This window comes from Sus scrofa, chromosome 4 (assembly GCF_054392235.1).
Source record: "Sus scrofa isolate SSC_HxYL_T2T_F1_AM1 chromosome 4, Sscrofa_HxYL_maternal_Yorkshire_Landrace_v2.0, whole genome shotgun sequence".
NCBI classification, from domain to species: Eukaryota; Metazoa; Chordata; class Mammalia; order Artiodactyla; family Suidae; genus Sus; species Sus scrofa.
The window spans coordinates 80013964-80036023 of record NC_139386.1 but is presented as its reverse complement, the minus strand read 5'-3'; the positions used below and the strand labels follow the sequence as shown (position 1 = coordinate 80036023).

The 22060-nt window shown below is 41.7% G+C and overlaps 1 protein-coding gene across 19 annotated transcripts in view; it reads right to left on the bottom strand.

Annotated features, from left to right (window-relative positions):
• Positions 1-2652: 2652 nt before the first annotated feature.
• The window catches only part of PLAG1 (PLAG1 zinc finger), a 50174-nt gene continuing 30766 nt past the window's right edge, over positions 2653-22060 (bottom strand). Inside the window, exons 2-6 of one of the 19 annotated variants that reach the window (XM_085022355.1) lie at positions 21235-21339; positions 13041-13138; positions 10164-10347; positions 9989-10058; positions 2653-9499 (exon numbers count right to left, since the gene is read on the bottom strand). In XM_085022355.1, the coding sequence (XP_084878481.1) occupies positions 8242-9499; positions 9989-10058; positions 10164-10230 (1395 nt within the window). In that variant the 5' untranslated portion in view covers positions 10231-10347; positions 13041-13138; positions 21235-21339 and the 3' untranslated portion in view covers positions 2653-8241. Of the gene's footprint in view, positions 9500-9988; positions 10348-13040; positions 13164-21234; positions 21340-22060 lie in introns of all 19 variants that reach the window. The other 18 variants (XM_085022360.1, XM_085022352.1, XM_085022357.1 and 15 more) reach the window with 18 other exon arrangements.

The window sequence follows — 22060 nt, the reverse complement described above, 5'->3', positions numbered from 1 at the left end:
GTTACAGCCACTGATCACCACTCATTCTGAGGTGGGAAAGCTGACATATCTTAAAATCTCAAATAGGGCATGGCTTAGGCTATTAACCTACTTACACAATGAACATTCCTAGGGCATGAAAATCTGGTTACAGGAGCCTTCTTAGAAATGTCATCAGGGGTGTGTGGATATGAATAGCAGACCGAATATGTGTTTTTAGAAACAGCAGTTTACCAACATCATACCAATAAGACTATGGACCACACAGACATTTTGAAAGGGGCCCCGAGAAGTTTAAGGTTCTCTAATCCAGATTGAAAAAATCAAAAGTTACACTTTCACAAAGGTTCTGCTACCATAAAACAGGAAACTTCCACAGCTTATGTGAGGAGCCAGTGCACTTCTGACTCTCATCTCCTCCAGAATCTCAAAACCTTGACGGAGGTATTACTAGAAATGGACCGTATTTTCAAAAAAAAAAAAAAAGATTGAATTTACAAATGTTTCCCCTTGTGCATTTTGAATCAATGTTGGTTGACCTGTCAAGGATGCCTCTAGCAAGTAAAGCAAGATTAGCCTGTTGACACTTTTTTAAAAAGGAAACTTGTTTATTAGGAGAAAACCGTTTTTACCTACAACAGTGGCCACCACAGTAACAGGAGGAAGGAGCATCTGGGAACTCTTTTCTTGGTACAATCTCCACCAGGCACTAGGTTCTTTTTCTGCTTCTTTTCTCAAGCAGTTAGGACCTGGGGATTTATCTCCTTTGCCCTAACAGTCTTTATCAGAAGGAAAGATGTTTCCATTTCCTTCAAGGGAAAACCAGCACCTTTGCAGAGCAGCAGTTGAAACTGGCTGTGTTAGTGTTTTCCGGAGAAACTGAAGCCATGGGTCACACATATAACAGAGCTAAGAGATTTAAGACTGTGGCTCACGTGATTGTGGAGCTCTACAAGTCTGAAATCTGCAGGGCAGGCCGGCTGGAGTCTGGAGGCTGTCAGGAGGCGGACTTCCCTTTGGGCAGTGGGAACTCAGTGTTTTCTCTTAAGGCCTCCCACGGATTGGGTGAGGCTCACCCACGTTCTGGAGGGCAGTCTGTTTTATGTAGTGTCAACGGATTATAAATGTTGGGGACATCCGAAAAATACCTCCACAGCAATGTCTAGACTGGCGTTTGACTAGCCTAGGCATCTACTCCGGGCAGCAAGGCCTAGCCACCCTGACACCTAAAATGCACCATCCCACTAGCCACGAGTCAAACATCCTCAGTGTGGAACGTTTTATTATTGACCTTGGTGTTGAAGAGCATGCAGGTGAAGTCAAGACCTTCTGCATTTTAGTTACTGTTTTAGGCTGAAACTGCCAGCATCTGACCGTTTTTGATCTATAAAAAAGGGTAATGGGGTATATCACTCAAGGCAGTATTTGCACTTCTTTTCCCACAACGGCCACAGTGCTGCCGTCTTCACTCTGATGCTTGGTCAGGAAACAACTTCTTTTTAGAAAGCTGACTTCTTTGGAAGGGTCCTAGGACTGAGCACGAAGCAAGGCCTTTTGCTTGAGAAATGCTCAGTTAAGGAAAAGTGGTAGCAAAACTCAAGCTGTCTCCAGCCAGACTGGACTCCTTCCTCCCCTTTGTGGTAAACCGTCAGGACTAAGTTTTCATTTAACAATAACATAGACGAAAGAGTCTCAGCCCTGCTGGGTCTACGGTGCAATAACCAAACTGCATTTCCAATTACCTTCGTACAAGGGAGACTACACCATACAGGAATTAATCCCTGACATTCCTTTTCAAAGTATTCTAACTATAAAAAGCAATAGCATTTTCCTTCTCTTTCCAGTCCTTGAAATATTTCATATGCATGAATTTAAATAAAAATTATGCATTGTTAATGCTAAGAATGAAAAAAGCAATGCTTTTAAATTTGCTGGAATTAAGTGTGTGAGAAGAGGGACGAGAAGAGAGACGTGCCCAGTCTGGAGTCATCGGCATTTTCTTCCCCTCTCTGAAGGGAGACAACCTTAAACAGGGAATCAGGGTCGCCAAAGGTAAAGAAGGGATTTTTCCTACTGTCCTGAAAGACGGGTTGTGAGATACAAAAGAACGGGTTTCTGCAGCTGCTTTCTGGACAGATTCTTTTTTTTTTTTTTTTGCTTTTTAGGGCCACACCTACGGCATATGGAAGTTCTCAGGCTAGGGGTCGAATCAGAGCTGGAGCCGCTGATCTACACCACAGCCACAGCAACATGGGATCCTCAACCCACTGAGGGAGGCCAGGGACTGAACCCACAACCTCATGGTTACTAGTTGGTTCTGCTGCACCATGACGGGAACTCCCTGGACAGATTCTTAATTGAATTATCAGAATGAATCTCTCTCTTTGGAAGTTGCATTCCTGACTGTTTAACTGATGAGTTTTAGATGAAATGATACGTGTTTATCATTTAGGTCCGGATGAATTGTCAAGGGAGGATTTGCAGCAAAATTTTAGACAGACAGCCCAAAGGGAACTTCTAAAAAAGATAATTTACAGGACTGACAGACAGTGCTAAAGGCAGGCTTAATGCCAATTTTAACTCACGTGAACAAGAAACATTATCAATTTACGCATTCGAATAGCCTGTTGGGATGCTTTTTTGAATTCTCCCCTGGATTAAAGTTTTGATGCATGATGTTTTGACTTTTTTATTTACAATTTCTATCCTTCCTTTAAAAGGTACAAGAGTTTTCAAACAAAACCAAAGAAACCAACCCTAGAACTTTACATTTCAACCACAAAGTATTGTCCTGGAGCCAGCTATTCGAACTTTGTATTTACCAGATGAGAAAATATGTAAAACTCAAAGGGAAGAAAAAAAAAAGTTATCCCAAATAGAAATGGATCATCTATTAAAATTTCAGGAAGAGCTGCATTATCTAAAGCCATTCTATAATTTTATTCATATATTTTGTGGAATTCACATATCTTTTTTTCTTACAGCAAACATAACACTGTAGGCCACAAGAAGCTGCAGTACTATTGTTTAATTAGCAGCAAATTAATATTTTATATCTGGGTAAGTGGACAATAAATAGCCTGCTTCTTTGGATGTGGATGTTTAAAAGGTCGTATCACTGCAGCTTCATAACGTGATTGCTATTTTACAGAGCTTATCCACACACAAAAATACCATCTTTGTCTATATTTTATACAAATACAACAGTAGTTTGTGAATACATTTTAAGTACATGATATACATGATAAGCCACTTAATTTCTCAATATCACAGAAGAGCGATTTTAAATGCACTAAAAATATACAAAGTTCAGCCTGGAATGCAGAGTTTTTCTATTTTGACTCAAAACTTTTATCATTAGAACATTCTTCGAGGACTAGTCCAAACACTTTTTTGTCAGCTAAAAATACCATCTCAGCAGTCCAGCTTATGGTCAGGCCTGATGCGATCCATTTCCGAATGGATTCCCAGTTTTTGTTAAACGCAAAGGGCTGTTAGTCACACACAGCATGATCTTCACTCCACACCCTATCACAGAGCCCGCGGGGTGTTCTGAAGTACAGTCACCTTGTGGACAGAAGCTGGGTTTGTTCTGGTGACATTTGCACATCCGAGATCTCCTTTTGCAAGTGCACGTGAATACGTCGTGGTGGGTGGTGTGAAAGTCTGTTAAGGACACGTGAAGTCACAGTATAAAAATATATTGTACACCTTTACCCCTAATGGAGTCCTTTTTTTCCTATGGATAAAAAAAAATATGACTGAACGAGACAGAGGAGTCTGTAGCACCATGGAGAGTTGTGTCCCAAGTTACATTAGCAGCATGACCCAACAGAATATTGAAGGAGGGTTTCTGAGAAGATACACATTCATTCTGGTTCATCGGTACCACTGAAGCTTATACAACGAAGGGTGTTACACATTAGCAATAGTTCTGTCATTTCTAAGCTAGATAACTCATCAAAAGACACTGCCTTCCATCCTCAGGGGGATGAAAACCTTGTAGAAGGATCAGGGGGTGACCTAAGCGTGCCTTTACCGCCATGGGTACTGTGATGTTGCTTTATATGATAGCACAGGAGCTCTGTGTGGGGTTTTAGCACAGAAGTACATAGCGCAACCTCTGCGGATCTATGGAATTGCAACAGATGCCCTATGTTGTGGCTGCAACGCTGATGCCATGTGAGAAAAATAAGACGAGGTCAACGTAGGCGCTCGTTTCTCAGAGATAACAGTCTGCCATTGCTAATGAAGAAGACTCAATATTGAAAAGATCTCCGTCACGTGGATCTCAGTAGGCTAGAAGCAACTTGGGTGAACTGGTTTTTTTTTTTTTAATTTACATACTGGGAAGACAGTGTGTTTTGAGACACGTAAACCTTGTAAAAAAATAAACCATTGTAAAACCTTATGAAAAGACACACACTGATCCTGTGCAATATAGCAAATTGATAAGAAAACACTGTAAAAATGTACCTGTTTAAAATACCATCTACCATTTTCAAACACAAAGCATTATATATCAAAGGCCTACATATATATCATCTAATGGCACTTGAAACAAATTATAATAAGTCTTAAAATAAAAGGCATAACCTATAAGAAAGTTTCTGTAAAGGTTTAGATTCGTTTTGAAAGTGCTATATCTTGTAATATGTGTAGTATAGAGGTTGACCAAGCTCTATTTTTTTAAAAAAATATTGGCCTATATATGTGTATTGCTTACTAGATGAATGATCCTGAAAATATGTACTCTTTTAACATTCATTATTAGCTTAATAAAGCAATTAGCTCTGGCTCATGTTTCAGTCAGTATATGGTTTTTAAAAACCGCTACTGTCCAAATTAACACAATATATCACTCTATTCCACAAGTGACTAAGAATAATAAAGCACAAGCAACAAAGAGGCAAAAACACATAGCGTGGAGGAAACCCTAAGTGAAATGGAGAAGCTGCACAGAGTGGTTGGTGCATGATCAGCCAGGACAACTGAAGCTTTAGAAAGCAGAACCTTGTGAAGAGGAGTTTAAAATGCAAATTGGTAACAGTGACCAATAACTGTAACGATGGTATCTGCCTTACGTCAAAGCAGAGTATTGCTTATGGTGCCAAGATCCTTCCACGTTCGTGCTTCCGTGTCCGGTGATCTAACTGGTACAACCATGTGGAAGGTCAAACTGAATGAGGTTCAATATCTTGTCTGAGGTCCGAATTCTAAACTGAAATATCTTTACTTAATGATAATCCCTTTTTTTTTTTTTTTTTTTTTTTTTAAACCAAGCAAAGGCACTACTAGAAATTTCAAGGATGATGATTCTGGCCACTGGAGAATGAAAACAGCATTGGCAATAATTATTTTTAACCACATCCAGTTGACATAAAAATAAGCATCAACTGTTTTTCTAGGAGGGGAAAAAAAAAAAAAAAAAAGCCGGTTTGGTGTTACAGCCTTGTCAGACCATTGTGCAATTAAGATAAATGAGTCTGCCTCATGTTTAACAGAGATTCTCTCAAAAAGGGTTTAGTGACCACTGCGGTCAATTTAAAAAATGTCTTAGCTGACTTTCCTCTTCCTTGGAAGTGTTATTTCGAGTCTGTGCGCAGCAACAGGCAAGGGGGTGTGTACATATGCAAGTGAAGAGTCCACGATTTCAGCACTGGTGCCCTGGAAGACGTGTTTTCGTGTATCTGAAATCCACACAGGGTGAGAATGAGGCTCAAAGTAGATATACCTGCATGGCGCCATTCCCCGTTTCCAAAATGCTTTAGTTAATAAATCCTGGTACTCCCTTTTAAATGTTTTATTAGCAGTGAAATACAGCCTACTAAGGCCAATGTCTCAGTTCATTAATTGGACTTCTCTTTAAGCAAATTTTAGACAAAATAAAGTAGGGCTTCCACACTCGTATTTGTGATTTCTATTTAAAAAATAGGTTTTTCTATTTATTTGTGCTCTGTCACCACTTTTCTTTTTCCTCTCCCCCCCCCATGGTGATTAAAGCAATACTGAACACTAATCATTCAACTAATGATTTAAGTAAGCAATCTGTTTCATAGAAACTAAAGGAAGCAGTAATAAAGCAGTGCTAGAAGCCTACTTTCAGAGCAAAGAGTCTCCTAATCAAAAGCTTAGGAGCAGTTTGAAAAAATTTTAAATGTATTTCCTTATTAACATATATAATTTTAATGCCTTTGGAACACATTTTTTTTAATAAAATGTAACTTTTAATAATAAAATTTAAATACATACGTACAAAAAACTACTGCTCCCAGGATTAAAAAAAAGATAGGAGCATGATAAAAGATCAGGAGCCAACGCTCCTTAAGAGAGCAACTCTGATTCTATGAAGTGCGATACGTGTGTGTATAATATATTCATATATATAGTGAAACCCCATTTACATTATTACAATTTACATTTCTCCACAAATTATACTACTTCCCCAATATTTTAAATAATGCATTATATTCAGTAATCTGCACTCATTTTTAGAAATTCTTGGTAAACATCAAATCTGCAGTGAAAACTGACCCTATAAAAGCTTCCATCTAGGGCTAATGAGTGCTCAGAAATAGTTTTCTCTCTCTCTCTTTTTTTTTAAGAGATATATATTCTTCTATAACCCCCCCCCTTACACCCACCCCAACAGACAGGGTCCCCAAATAAGGTGTTAACAAGTGCTTAGCAGATATGTTTCATGGTTGATACCACAACCGATTATTAGAAAAAACAAAAAGAATACTAATCTGACCTTTGAGAAGAGAGGCTTGTTGTCTAACAGGAGGAAAGCGCGCAATAACTGCTGCATTCGCTGAACACTGTGTTCTCAATTGTTGTTTTCACATTAACTAAGATGGTGCTTGTTCTGCTTTACTCCCCCCTCCCCCCACAAATTCAACATTTTTTTGCAAAGTTTCTTTGCAACGTTCCTCCTGTTTCCCAGAGACGTGTAAAAGTGGGGTTTTACTGTATATATTTTTAGTCGCTTGAAACTTTGTGGTCATTCCTCAAATAGTTTTCAAATGCATTTAACTTTAAAGTCTCCGTCTGAAACTAGCAAGGAAAGGGGATGGATTAACACTGAATAAGAGGAATAGTGTGGGAGCAGGACTGTTGTGTTTTCTGCTTTAAGCTCTGAGGGTGAGAAAACTGTATTGAATTCAGCAAGCGATATGCTTTCCCCCGACCCCTAAGCAGTCTTGTGTCCACTCTGGTGACAGGCGACGTGACCCCAGGACAAGTTCCAGGCAGGGCCGCAGGCCTCACACCCATCTCTGGGTTGGGGTCTCTCACCCTAGAGGTGGAGACAGCCCCCCCACCGCCACCCCCAGCCCCCAACCCCCAGGACAAACACACCTACACTCCCCAAGGGCTCTGGATCCTGGACCAACTGTGGGCTGACAATCCCAGGGGAACTGCTGGCTGCGCTGGACCCACCCTCTGGCCTTGAAAGACGGACAAGACGAAGAGCTCTAACTACAGACTGCCTGAAGACTCGGGGGCCGTGCATCATTGGTATTTTCAAGCGGAAAGAGAGCAAAGAGTCTAAAACGTGACAAAATATCCTGCATACTAATCTCAGACCAAGTACTGGGTAACATGGAATGCCGTGTCACCGTACTTAGTTTCTTTTTGCCAGAAATACTGACGCTTTGTGTTTAGGTTTTGTTCTCCTTATATGTGCATGAGAGACGGCAGATGTGTGAGCCGGACAATAGTAAGTCTTCAAAATATACTGACCCGAAATTAGGATGTAGCTAAGAAACATAGGTTATGTCCCCAGACCGGATTCTTAATGCATTTGAAGCATCTGATTATTAAAAATTGAAGAACTCTTAGGTTATTCACACACATTTTAGAAAATTCACATTCTACTGCCAAATTTTGTGATGAGCCGAAGGTCAAAAGGTAGAGCCATTGTTCTCGGACAAAAATGAAACTTTTGAGATCTACAAGGAAGCTGAACACCGACTCTGTAAGACTTTACTACTCTTGATGGCTTTCCTAGGAGAGAAATCATCTTCAGAGCTGACAATTGGCAGTGAATCAGGACAAAATACCCAGGTAAACATAACTGAACACGAACGGTTCCAAAGCTCATTTAAAAAGCTAGTTTCTCTTTTATACTGGCTTAATGGAAGTTGGTACTATACTGAAGCAGACATTTGTATACCGTCTTAAAGTAGGCACTAAAATGAAAACGGTCACCTAAGGCAGGGGTGGACATACATTTCTGTCGCAGATCCACGTCTTGGGATCCTACTGAAACGCTTGATGGAAACGTGGCAGGGTGGTGCTTGTGCTCAGACTACTGGTGAAAGCCGCCGACAGCGAGTGTAGAGAGCTGAGCCCTATGGGGTTGGCAGGATCCTGGAGGTCCTGCGCAGGCGCGGGGAGCTGAGACACGGAAGAATGCGCTTCCTCCTGGGCGTAGCTCATGCCCAGGCTCCCCACCGACAGCGGGTTATAGGGAGGGCCGTTTAGCGGGATGAAATTAAACAACTGGGAGAAGTCCAAGGCCGGGGTGTTCAGGGGGTCGCTGATAGAAATGGAGCTTTTGGACAGGGCGAGGTCCCCCGCGCCGTCATCCAGGGCCCCCAGCGGGGGCTCCAGCCCGAGCTTAGACGACGACGCTGGAGAGTCCTGCGAGGACGAGGGCGCGCCGCCCTGCAGCTCCATCAGATAGCTCTCGATCTCCCCCTTCAGCGGCTGTTCTTTCTCGGGAATAGAGATGGCGTATGAGGTAGAACCGAACGGGTATTTGAAGGACAGGTGGTGGGAGGGGTGGACAGCGTCCATGTCCAGCGGGCACGTCATGCCCAGCGGCAGAGTGGTGATCATCTGGTGCGCCGACCCCGAGCTCTGCATGGGCTGGAACGGAGTGTTGTAGAGGTTCAGCTGCAGCGTGTTGGGGAAGGGCTTGGACAGCAGTTCGCTGGAGGGCAGGGACATGACCGGGAGGAGCTCGTCTTTGATGGGCACGGAGACGTTGCAGGTGAAGGGGTCCAGGAAGTCCACGGGCTCCGTCTTGACCTTCAGGAGCTCCTGATTGTGACTCTTCTTCATGTGCCGCGTCAGGTGGTCCTTGCGCCCAAACCTCTGCGCGCAGTACTGGCACAGGAAGTCCTTGCGGCCCGTGTGCACCACCATGTGCCTGCGCACGTCCTTGCGGGTGTAGAAGCGCCGGTCGCAGTGCTCGCACTGGTGCTTCTTCTCCTTGACGCCGCTCGACGACTTGCCCGCGTGGGACTTCAGGTGCTCCAGCAGCACACCCGTGCTCTCGAACGTCTGCAGGCAGACCTTGCAGGTGAGGTCGCCGCTCGTGGCCGCGTGCAGGGCCAGGTGCCGCTTGAAGCCGAGCTTGGTGTTGTAGTTCTTGCCGCACTCTTCGCACTTGAACGTCTCTTTGTTGGGGTCGTGTGTGTGCAGGTGGTTCTTCAGGTGATCCTTCCGGTGAAACATCTTCTCGCAATAATTACACTTGTGGGTTTTCTCAGGAGAGTGGGTAGCCATGTGCCTTGAACACAGACAGATTCTGTAAGCCTCGGGACAAAAGTGGCCTGCGCTCACCGTTCACACGGAAGCTAAGCTGCTAGCTAACACAGAACTTCCCTCCTCTGCTACCAGGACAGTTAACACACCTCAACACTGCACAGCTGGAGCCATCTAAGTCGCCACTCTAGGTTTCGCTGGTTTTTAGCGATTACAGATGCAACTGAGCAAGACTGAATGTACTCACGTTAACGTCCACACCCTTTTCTTGCAACCTCTTTGTACAAATGAAAAGTCTACTCCCATTAAGCATTGCATTTAAGAAGACTCTAAAAACACTAGCCCATAAAAGCCTGTGACTTAGAATGCTCAGACTAGCCAACGTCTAATCTACTTAACATTTCTCTCTGCAAATCAGCGGAAAGATGTGCAGACAAAGAGGTAACGTTTACAGTGGCTTCAAACGGCCAACAAAATAGAAAATAGAATCTGAAAGACAAATAGAGTTTAATACCTTTGTAATTTGTACTTAGAAACAAAGGCTTTCGTGCAGTCTTGTTGTATGCACTTGTAGGGCCTCTCTCCTGTGTGAGAGTAGGAGTGAACCTTTAATTTCTCAACACTGTTAAAGGCCTTGTCACACAGTTGGCAAGGAAAGTTTTTTCTTGGTTTGGTTTCACCACGCTTACGTTTCCCTGAAGGGACTTTCTGGGTATCTCTTACTTCTGACAAATCACCAGGAATGACAGTGGCCATCGCAGCCTAAACCAGGCCTTCTTGTTGGACACTTGGGAACTGCCCAACTCCACTAAGTGATTTAGCTTTAGGTGGCTTCTCAAGTTTCATGTGGTCGTAAAAGAAAGCAAAAGGGGACTGGAAAAAAAAATAAGAAACAACTAGTTTGTAACTAGATTTAATGTTTTAAAGTTTTATTTGCTACGTGATGCTTTTGAATTAAAAAAAAAAAAAAAGAAACCATAAAATGGATTCAGCTGGTCTGATGTAATATCTGTAGGCGTCTTTATATTTGTCAAACACATTTTAATGCATTGCTCAGAATGGACAGTTCACAGGTCCCCTGAAATCCCACTGGATAAGCGTCGCACTTGGGGAAAGCAGTGGCGATTTCGGGAGCTCTCGGGAAGCATCAACATAGGACGGTCAACGTGGCATTATTAAAGCTTCGCGTTTTTACAAGGCACTAGAGAATATATATCTAAGAATGCAAAAATGTTTCTGCACATATCTTAACGTCTAAAAATCATTTTAACTTGTGCAAGCCGGCGCTAGTCACGCTCTCTGTTATAGGAAGATATAAGCAACTGAAAACTCTTTTAGGCACCTTGTGAGCCAGTTAGTCCAAGGAAGGAACACTCAATGCAGACACCAGAGGCCTGAAAGAGTTGAACGCGTCACCCGAGGTGAAGAGTGACTCTTGATATCAGTATCATCACATGCACAGGGATTTCTGGGTCCAGGGAAGAAGAGAATTGTCTTCATAAAAACAGGCACTCCTGAAATGGGTAAAACCTTTTGGTGCTCTGACAGGTGAGGATTGTGGCCTTTTGTCTCTTGGGGGAAAGAAATGATTTGGCTGAAGTAATTTTCCCCACCTTTTTTCAAATCACAGAAAGTGGTGCTTGCATTGGGCAGCCCAGTCCGAGCAGGGGGAGCAGTGTCCGACACACCTGTGACCCAAGGGGCAGTGAGCACACCAGTGGGTCTGGTGGCTTAGAGCACAGTACCTGTGCAGACATGCCTCAGTGCAGAGGTGTGTCAGAGTGCTGTGAGAGATGGAATGTATGGCCAAGAGTAAGTCTACTTAAACCAAAACTTCTAAATGGATTGAAACCTTTGCAAATTCGTGGATAAGTGATCATAAATGTCAGCAATTGTATTTCTCAGAGGAAGAAACCAATTTCCTGCAGATCCAATTGATATAAGAGTTAAATGATTCCTCACAATTCATGAATGCTAGTTTAGCAAGTTATTTTTAGGAGACAAAGAAATTTTAATACTGGTAACCTCTTTCAAAAAGATATGATTCTTAAATTGAAAACTGGAATGTGGCTAAGTGACTGTTATCAGCTACTGATGGACTGGATATTTCATCCTATTATATATTCAGAAAATGATGAAAACCAATTTCTTCATATGACTTGTGTTTCAGTGGACACTTGCCCTAAAGAGCAGATTTCAGTTTTACTTTTGCAGGGGCTCCAAATGTAACCTATTTTTTTTTTTTTTTTTTTTTTTTTTTTGTCTTTTTAGGGCTGCACTCTTGGCATATGAAGGTTCCCAGGCTAGGGGGTGAATCAGAGTTGTAGCTGCTGGCCTACACCACAGCCACAGTAATGCTGGATCTGAGCCATGTCTGTGACCTACACCACAGCTCACGGCAACGCCAAATCCTTAACCCACTGAGCAAGGCCAGGGATTGAACCTGCATCCTCTTGGATGCTAGTCAAATTTGTTTCTGCTGAGCCATGAGGAGAACTCCTAACTGACATTTTTGCAAAATTAAGTGAAAATTACAATCGATCCTATTATATTTTAATGTAGAAGCTGTCACTAAACAGGCAAAATATAGCAATTATCCACTCATCTGATTAAAGTGTAAAGTGTGTGGGTAAGTTAATTGGTGTCTGGTTCACATAGCCTTTCTTCTTCAGTAGTCAGACGCAGGCAAGGTGTTCAAATTCATGCTTCATGCTGTTCAAATTGCCTGAGTCTCCTTTGTGGTTTAAACATGACAATAACACAGTTAAGGCAACTGACGTCACAAACGCTAATACAGTATGTTTCCTCTGGTTCCAGATGTGCTGAGACTCAAGGACTAGCTCTTTTCCTGTTATGCTTTTGTTCAAGAGACAGCTTCTCTGCCTCTCTCAGAAATATTCTGCTGTAACCAGTAATGACACTGTAATTGGTATAAAGCATTCTGCCAAAGGAGGAAAAGAGGGTAATTCTGACGGTCTGATTTTCTAAGGTGATGCCTTTGTGCACCTATTTAAAACACTGTGGGAAAGAAGCGGATCAATTTTCCAGCTGTAAAATCAACACGGAATGCACAGTGGCTAAATCCCTGTCTACTGCAAACAACTGAAAATACTTCAAAGACTGGTCATATTTTGCCATTCCTGGGTTATGAGACCCAATCATAATGGGGCAGAGAATTCTAGCTGAGGACAATGCCAACTTCTAAGTTACTGAAAAAAAAAATGTACTGCAAGTGTACCACGAAACAACCCATGCTTGATCTTATTAAAATTGGTGATATTCAACAGGAAGGAATGGAAGAATTCTGTTATCTCTGGATGTACAGACTGAGCAATGAAGAAGTGCAGATTTCAAATATTACACTGTTCTGAGACCAGCTGAAATTTTTTCATGGCTAACAATATCTTTGTATCTTGATACATTACAAAACTCAATTTAAAACCACAGGATAAATATAAGGTTGTGAGTTCAACATTGAATAAAGATCTGAAGTCATGATATGCTTATCCATCAAATACTTTAAAGATACATGCAGAGAATGGTAGTGTTTTTTGTGCAGTGCATACCTGATGACAGATGGAAAAGCCTCACACCTTGATCTTAGCCAGTCCCATTGACTCTTCGTGGAAGAGAGCGGAATCCGGTCCTTCCCATTGTGGCCAATCTACGGAACAAAAAATAAGAATGGACTACACTCTAAATGGAACCAGTCCATAAATGATGGAAAATAAAGGGTCAAAGAATGGCAATTTCAGGATACATGCTTTCATTCCATACTCTGCTGAAGAGTCATGCATTAAGTTTCACCAATGGCGAATCTTTATTAGTTCTAAGCACATGTACATGATCAAACGAAGGCAGAAACAAAAAGTCAAACAGTATTACCTAGATAAATGGCATTTGGTGATGCTGAATGACACCCCACTTTTTTTCCCAAGTTCAAGGTAATTTTTTAAAATCTAACTTGCCCACCAAGAGAAATGGATACGAGGGTTACCGTTTGTAGACCAAACGGAGCAAATTCTCATGAAGCTAGGTAATATTCCGGGAGAGGCAGGCTCAGGTCTCTGCCGGGGAGAGCACACCTGTGGCCTTTGCCACGGAGCAGCAGGCTCCCGGGGAGTGGGCCTCCTGGGCTCACACTGCACGCGCTTGTGCAACACAGGTTTCTCTGAGCCACATTTGTGTTACCTGCGATACCTGCCAATTTATTTCCTCAGAATGCTGCAAGCGCTGCTGAAATGTGGCAATAACTCTTAGATTTCAAAAGCATGCAAGGGAAGTTAAATATAGGTTTGCTTCAGGAGAAGGGGTGTCAGGAAGAAAGCATCATTTGGTTTTAAGAGCTCGTGGTTGAAAAAGCTTAAAGCGTCTTAAAACACCTCTTAGGAGGAGGAGCCTCAGTAAACTAAGTGCACGTATAGAAAAATAATCTGTCAATACTTCTTGACTGTACAAGTAAATGTGAAAGGAGTAATAGTCCCAAAGCAGGAAAAGATGGAATGATCTATTATAGAGCATGCAGGGCACAGAGAGATTAGCCAGCCCTGAATATTTGAAAGATGATCATTTAAAAATCGTGATTATGAGAAGTTGAGAAGGAAAATATAAAACAGTTAAAAAAGAATAGCATTCACCAAAGACAAGTTAAGTGAAAACCATTTTACTTAATGTTCTAAACACAAATCTAATTATTCTCCCCTGAAATCGAATTTTCCCTTACTTTAAGAATTGGATGATGTGTAAATAAAATATTTAAGAGAGGGCATTCAAGCATCATTACAAAAGTACTAAGGGTATATTTGAAAGCAGCGTTTTTCTTGTAGTTTAAAAGACAAGAAAAATAAAAATTTAGACTAATAAAGGATGTTTAAAAAGTTCAAGCAAAAGCTCCATTTCTTGGTAAAGCACAGGACATGCATAAATGGAAGAACTGAATTCTGCACATCAAAACTGCAAAATAATGAAATTAGCTTTGTAAATACTTACTTGCCCAGGGCACACACTGAGTTTTTTGGTAGGGTAATTAGGAATATGAAAGCCTATTTTGTGTACTGTGCTATTTTGATAATATAAATACTTTACAGGTGGAGAGTGTTTTCAGTTCTATCACCTCCCTGGAATGTAATGGACCTGCGGAGTGGATGCTTTTATCACCAGATCCATTTTAGGTGAGAGGCCCAGAGAAGCCTTACAGCATATACATGGTCGAGAAGGGGCTGGTGCCTTAAGCTACTTCGCTCTTATTCTACTGCTTTCTAGGAGAAGAGCAGGCTGAACCGATTTGCAAGTGGATAAAGCCTGTCATTACACTTAAAAGGCAAGAGTAGGGGATAGTGCCTATTTTCTCTATCCCAGCTGCCCAAATGATCCTCAAATGGAAACACATTTAAGATGTAAAAAGCTTCTTTGCAATAAAGACAGTTTGTAAATTTTAAGTAATTTAAATAGCAGTTAAAATGATAACTAACATATCTGTCTGAGTGGGTAGCATTCTGGGTAGAAAAAAAAAATCTAAAACCAAAGCTGACTAGTGAACAATAAACTTATATTTTTTTCTCTTTCTCCCACCAATATAGATTCTACTGCATCTGAAATGCATCCATAACAATTTTATTGATGCTTACTGTTCAATGGCATCTATAATAAAAATCCTTTAGAGTCAAAATATTTCAGTACAGTTTAAAATTACATGTTATCTTGATTTGAAATGTTATAATAGTCTACAAATTATCCTGGTTACATATTTTACAGCCTGAAATAAAATAACAGACATCATTTTCATTTATTCTATCACAAAACATAATTCCAAAGTCATGGTTAATTGCCCTAAATTCAGCCTCATCATTTTGGTCAAATAATTTCTAAGGACTGCTAATTATTTCCTCAATCAAAGGAAACCAGAAGCTGTTTAAGAGTTCATTATTCTTTGGGTTGGTATCATAAACATAAGTTTATTCAGTTTCCATTCGTTGTCACCCAAACTAAAAATGTCACCTAACATTACCCGTGTATTCTCTTTGATACTGTGTTGAGAGAAACTTTAAAAAAGCATTGGAACTGCTTTTCTGAAAAGTCTGCCACAAAATGTGTACTCTGGTTTTTCTTTTTTAATAAAGATTGGTTACTCCGCTTTTCAGATGATTAAAGTTCTTCTTTGTCTTGATCTAGAGAATTGTGGAGCGAGGTAGAAAATGTACATACACCCATTTCAATCTGCCCTACGATGAAATGTCACCCTCAGAATACCCGCCCAGTTTTTGCTGGTACCAGAACAGACTTTTTTCCTAGGGCAACTTGGCATACACAAAAACAATAATTAAAGGGAATATTGTGTGCGTGCACACAGGTGCATTATCTCCCTGTGTTTTACATTCTAAAAGCGTGACTCACACAGAAAAATAACAAGCAAAATGAATCAGACATCAGAGGGTCTACTAAGACGAATTTCTACGAGGTTGACAGCAAAAGAACAGGCCTATTTGAAAATTGTTTCTCTACTTTAAATTCCACAGTTTTGAGAGTCATTTCTCTAAAAGCTGTGAATTTGTACAATACTTACCTGCATCAATAATTCTTTTACATAGGACAGACTGTACATATCAATATTGAAGTAAAAAATGATACAATATGGATACAATTTGGTCCAGCAAATGAAATAAGCCACTGGAAAGGTACTTTTGAAACTCTGAACTGTTATTTGTAAAGTTGTAAATTAAAACTATAGTAATGAGCATCCTCCCGCTAGGGAATCAATTAGCACAAGTGAAAAGTCAAACATATACTTTGCTAATGAAGGGCAAATCTCGTCATAATCAAAGCTTTATTCTCCTTTATGCTAATTATCAAACACCATTCATAAATAATTCAGAAAATGTCAACATTTGCCTAAAACAGGCAAACAGGTGGGTTGCAAAAGGAAACTTATCAGTAGTTACTACATTAATTTACACATGTATAAAAACACAATAAAGCTCTGAATAATGTGAAAGAAATTATTAACAAGATAACATAATGGAAGTCGATTGTGAAGTGAGGGTAACAGCCTACTTAGAACACTTTCTTTGATCCTGTATGATAATGTGGAAATTTTTACAGTGTTCCATTTTTGTAGGTCTATAAAATCACTTATTAATAAAAGAAAAAATACCTTGCAAGTATAAACATCTAAGGCAGAATCAAAAATAGACAATAGGCAACATTGGGGCAGGAGTTGTGTTAGTTTATTCACTGGTATTTCCCACAAAAGGAAGTACAATTTTTGTTGAATGAATGAAAATAATAAAAGCAGGACAAATGTTTTCCAGCAAGGAAACTATAGGCTCAATCACCATAATAGACATAGGACAGACTGTACATATCAATATTGAAGTAAAAAATGATACAATATGGATACAATTTGGTCCAGCAAATGAAATAAGCCACTGGAAAGGTACTTTTGAAACTCTGAACTGCTATTTGTAAAGTTGTAAATTAAAACTATAGTAATGAGCATCCTCTAACGGATCCTCCCGCTAGGGAATCAATTAGCACAAGTGTGTATCATATCAATTTGGTCCCCATCCCTAATAAAAACGTTGAAAGTGAAAACATGCCTGGCACCTGCATCCACGCCTGACATGGAGCAGGAAGGATGGCTGGGCGGTTAGAAGGTTAGAGGGGCTGCGGATGCCGCGAGAGGACAGGATGGAGCAGGCAGCGTAAAGAACAGGGTTGCGCCTGACCTGACCAAGTCGTCGGTAGGCACCCAAATAACCCATTTACACTAGGAACACCAAAACTTACAGAACTGATTTTCCTATAGCAGATGTCATAGTTAACTAGTATCAATCCACCAGAAGGATGCCTTCTTTGAATGACTGAATGCGATGTTTTCAACTTCTGAGCAATCCTTTAAATTGCAGTTCTAGGACAATCCTTTTGAAATTTACCAAACAATTTAGCCTTACTGCTATTTAGACAGGCTTATATTTAATATAAAAATCATAAAAGCCAATGAAGAAATGAAAGGAAATAGACCTATTTGTTTTTAAGAACCAGGAAGAAAAAGTCAACGAATTCCAAAGTGGAACCAACAGGTTCCAAGGTCAGCTCTTTTGCGTCCACAATGAAGGTGTTTCTTTTTGGGCCACCTTGAACTTGGAGTGGCTACTTATTTCATTGACTAGAGTTCCCATAGAGAATGCACAGATGATCTGAAGATGGAATATTCAAATACATTGTTTTGTTTTGTTTTTTTTAGGGCCTCACCCAAGGCATATGAAAATTCCCAGGCAAGGGGTCCAATCAGAGCTGTAGCTACTGGCCTACACCACAGCCACAGCAATGCCAGATCTGAGCTGCATCTGTGACCTACACCACAGCTACAGCAATCCAAGATCCAAGTCGCGTCCTTAACCCACTGAGTGAGGCCAGGGATTGAACCTGCATCCTCATGGATACTAGTTGTGTTCGTTACTGCTGAGCCACAATAGGAACTCCTCAGACACACTGTATCTTTCAATTCAGAAATATTTTCCTTGGTTAATTATTTTGTGGAGCAAAAATGTCATGTTAGGTTAACACATTTTTTTTTCTCTTTTAAAAGCTCTTTTTTAATGATTCATGACTTAGAAGTTATCTTTTCGTTTTAACTCTTATGTGGAAAATTTCCCTATGATTGTATATTCATATCAAAATGAAAAAAAAAAAACCCTAAAAACTATAGGTAGGTGGTATACTCGGGTATTTTCACTCTCTTCACGTGGGACATCAGTATTTACAAACAGGAAATGAGAGGAGAACTGTGCAAAAGGGAAGCAGTGATGTCTGCAGGAGGGAGCGAGAACAAAGAATTCCAGTGAAATCTGAATACAAAGCAAAATTGCTTAAGAAAAGTCTATTTTTAGAGGTTTTTCTTTTTTTTTTTTTAAATAGCAGTTCCAAAATGCTGGTGCTCAGGTGAGGATTATCAAGTAAATAATTCACAAGTTGGCTCAATCTGAAAACTGCCTAAATCCCAAACTGTGATGAGCTGTTTTTATGTTTTTACTACCCCTGACCCCTTAAATTCCTGATGCTACAAGACAAATGCTTAACACCCACTATAAAAATGTTCACATGGAAGGACCCCAAATGTTTGGAGGGCATGCCTCCATTCACTGCCAGTTAATGCTATTTATTTATTTATTTTTGCTTTTTAGGGCCACACCCAAGGCATATGGAGGTTCCCAGGCTAGGGGTCAAATCAGAGCTACAGCTACAGGCCTATGCCACAGCCACAGCAATGCCAGATCCCAGCTGTGTCTGTGACCTACACCACAGCTCAGGGCAACGCCAGATCCTTAACCCACTGAGCCAGGCCAGGGATCGAACTCATGTCCTCATGGATGCTAGTAGGATTCGTTTCTGCTAAGCCATGAGGGGAACTCCCTGATGGTTAATGCTATTAAAATGATAAATATAGCGTAATCCAAGCTTCAAGTCTGACCTCCCCAAGCAAGCAAACTGCATCTGTCAATTCAGATGAGAGGCAGCAACAGTACACAAAAGGGATGAAGAAAAGAAAGTTCCACTTCGTTACAAAAGCCCATGCGGAGAATTAGTTTTAAGCCATTTCAAAGTAAAGTGCACTTTAAAAGTAGGCTTGTGCCTAATGCTAGGGGTGTGTGTGTGTGTGCGCGCGCAAAATCTTCAGGCATACAAGCAACGGCCCCACACCTGCTCCCTGAGCTGTGCCTGTGGGGCTGTCCAGACAAAACCACTTCTCCGTCCCCACAGAGCTGAAGGCCAATAGGATCAGTTCTAGGTCAGGTGGTCAAGTCCGAGGTGGCTGCTCACCACCACCTGCAGGGGACCGGGCCCTCCCCCAGCTGTCACAACTAGAAGAGACTTGATAATTATATTCCTTGACCTATTACACTCGAGTGAGAGTGAACTCTTCTCAGAGGGAAGCTTTTCAGCCTTCTGCCTCCCTGAGTGTTTCACCCTTAATGCGGCCTGGGGAGCTCCTGCTGAAATCACCTGCCTCTCCCCCCGGGATGGGAAACTCAGCCACAAGGAGACCACTGTCACTCTCCCATCCTGGCAGCTGGTCAGTGCCCTGGCACGTGGCAGCCACTGGAGGAATATTTGTGGAACATACTATGGTCCTTTTAAGGAACCTCAGGAATCAAAACAAGCAGGTAAGCATGTTTTGGGGTTGCTGAAATTTCAGTGAGTTTAAAAGCAAGCTGAGAAGATATGCCCTGGAGAGCTAAAGGGTTAGTTCTGAGGAGGGGAAAACCTAGGGGAGCACGGCAGCCACCAGGAACCCATGCTGTCTCTGCCCGGGAGTGTCCAAAGCTAGGGAGATAGGGCACCTGCTGCTCAAGGCCTGAAGGTGCCCTGACAGGAAGGGAGAGGCCCCTGGGTGGCCCACAGGTGGCCTGGATGTTCAGAACACTGCTGCCACCCAATGTTCTGCTCTGTAGCCCAGGAAGCACTCATAACCAGTATTCATTATGATTTATGGTTTGGAAATGAATGCCGTTTTATGGAAAAGAAAAAGGAACAGCGTAAAATTTTAAAGCTTTCAAGAAGATGTTCTTATGTGATATTAAAACGGGGGGATGATGTCGAAAATGTCAGAGAAAATGTTTGACTGATTACAGATACAAGAGGAAGGAAAAAGGAGAGAATCTGCATAAATGGAGGAGGCCAAGTAGTGACCATTTTTTTCCTTCTCCTAACTGCCAAAATAAAGCTTCATTCAAAACAAGTGTAAGGACTACAATGAAACAGAACATGAAAAAAAATTATAACCCATTACACTAAAAAGCCACGGACATCTTCTTCGACATGTAAGAACATTTATAATATTTATAATATGGCAAGTTTATTCTGACTTGATTCTCACACTTAGTCTTCAAAGCATGCTGTGACCAGACAATTGCAGCAGATTAGTTTCTGGGCCCTTTATCTGATCATAGCTCTGTTCACGAGCACGTGAGACCCTGCCTGGCTCTCAGCCTCCAGCCCAGCCTCCTCCCCCAGGCGTGGCCCCACCTGCCACTGGTGGTTTAGGGCCCTGAGCCCATCTCTGGCACTGGGCACAGCCAGCTTTGTTCTCCCTGTCCAAGGGCTGAGGGTCCTGGCCCCTAAACCTCAGTCCTGTACTGAAGGTCCTGCTGACACTTACCTGGTGCCAAATCCACGTGTGCCTGGGTTTCCAAGTATGGCTACACCTCGATTCTGTGCCACTGGGCTGCACCTGCAGGCTGGGAGAGCTAGGTGCCCCAGGGTGTCCTCTTCCCCACAAGGCTAGCAAACTGCTTCCGTGCCACTGACTTCATTCTAGCACCTGCCCCATCCCAGCAAGCAGAGCTTACCCACCTGCCCCCTTGCCCGAGTCAACCAGGTCCCTCCTCGTAGACAGAAAGACATGTACTGATAACAGGGGACAGGCGGCCACGCTGGGCAAGACTGGAGAAGGAAGAGCTTAAGAGTTTATCTGATGGGCTATTTGAGGAACATGAACAAATAAGCTTTGACAGCAGCTCCACGTTTTATGCACAAAGTAAGGGAAAAATACTCCTTGCAAGGATTCCAATCCTTCCCCGTGCCCAGCACTATTCACGAAGTCCTACTGGACACAACACAGTTTGATGCATCTTAAAATGAGTAAGTGGCATGCTTATTATGTGGCAGGCTTTTCAAAGTTTTATCATCATGTATTATTTAGAAACTAGAAAAAACCGATCACTTTGAAAGCCATGCCATATAATGATAAAAGCCACCTACCTGGGGCCCTGCTCCAAACTCTAGCAAGGTAACCTTATTAATAGACCATCAGAGAATGAAGCATTCTGGGTGCCAAATACGGCCAATGCAGCACCAAGAGGCAACCTAAAAAGAAAAGAAGAGTTAGTTTGAAATTCCAAAAGTCAGCCCCAGTTTGGTTAACGCATATGAACCAAACTGTTTTTTATTCATTATCACGTATTCATATTCTTTACACTTTATTGGAAAAAATCTACCTCAAATTCTGCTAGGAACAATAGTGAGACAAACAAAATATTTGCAGCACATTGGAAAATGAAAAGGAAACAACCAACCAAAACCTAGATGTATCTATTCTCCCCCTGAATTGAAGGGAAATCATCTAGATTGTTTTTATTTTTATTTGGTAAAATATTGTTCCAAGATTACTGCCATTTCTGAAAATTGTTGCTTATTTTCTTCATTTATATTCTAAACACACCCACAGTTTTCCGTGGAACCCAGTTTTCAGAGGAACCTTTTGCGGCGTCTATCTTGTTCTGAAAATGGCCACGGGAGAAATCCTGCCGGTCGAGTGCCTCCCTCTGGCCGTGTGTTCACAGGGAGGGGTGTAGCCCTGGGCGCCCCAAAGCTGAGGCAGAGCACGGAAGTGGATGGTGGCCCAGGTGCTGAGCTGGTCTTCATGATAAGGCTATTCCTGGTTTTGAAAGTGACTTTGCAGGTGGCAAGTCCACACTCAACTGCACACAAAGGAAAACCTAAGTCCCAATGTGTGGCTTGTCCTCACCTTGGCTGTGCTGTGCAGGTGACGAAGCATTAGAGACACTGAAGGAGAGAAAGCGGGCGC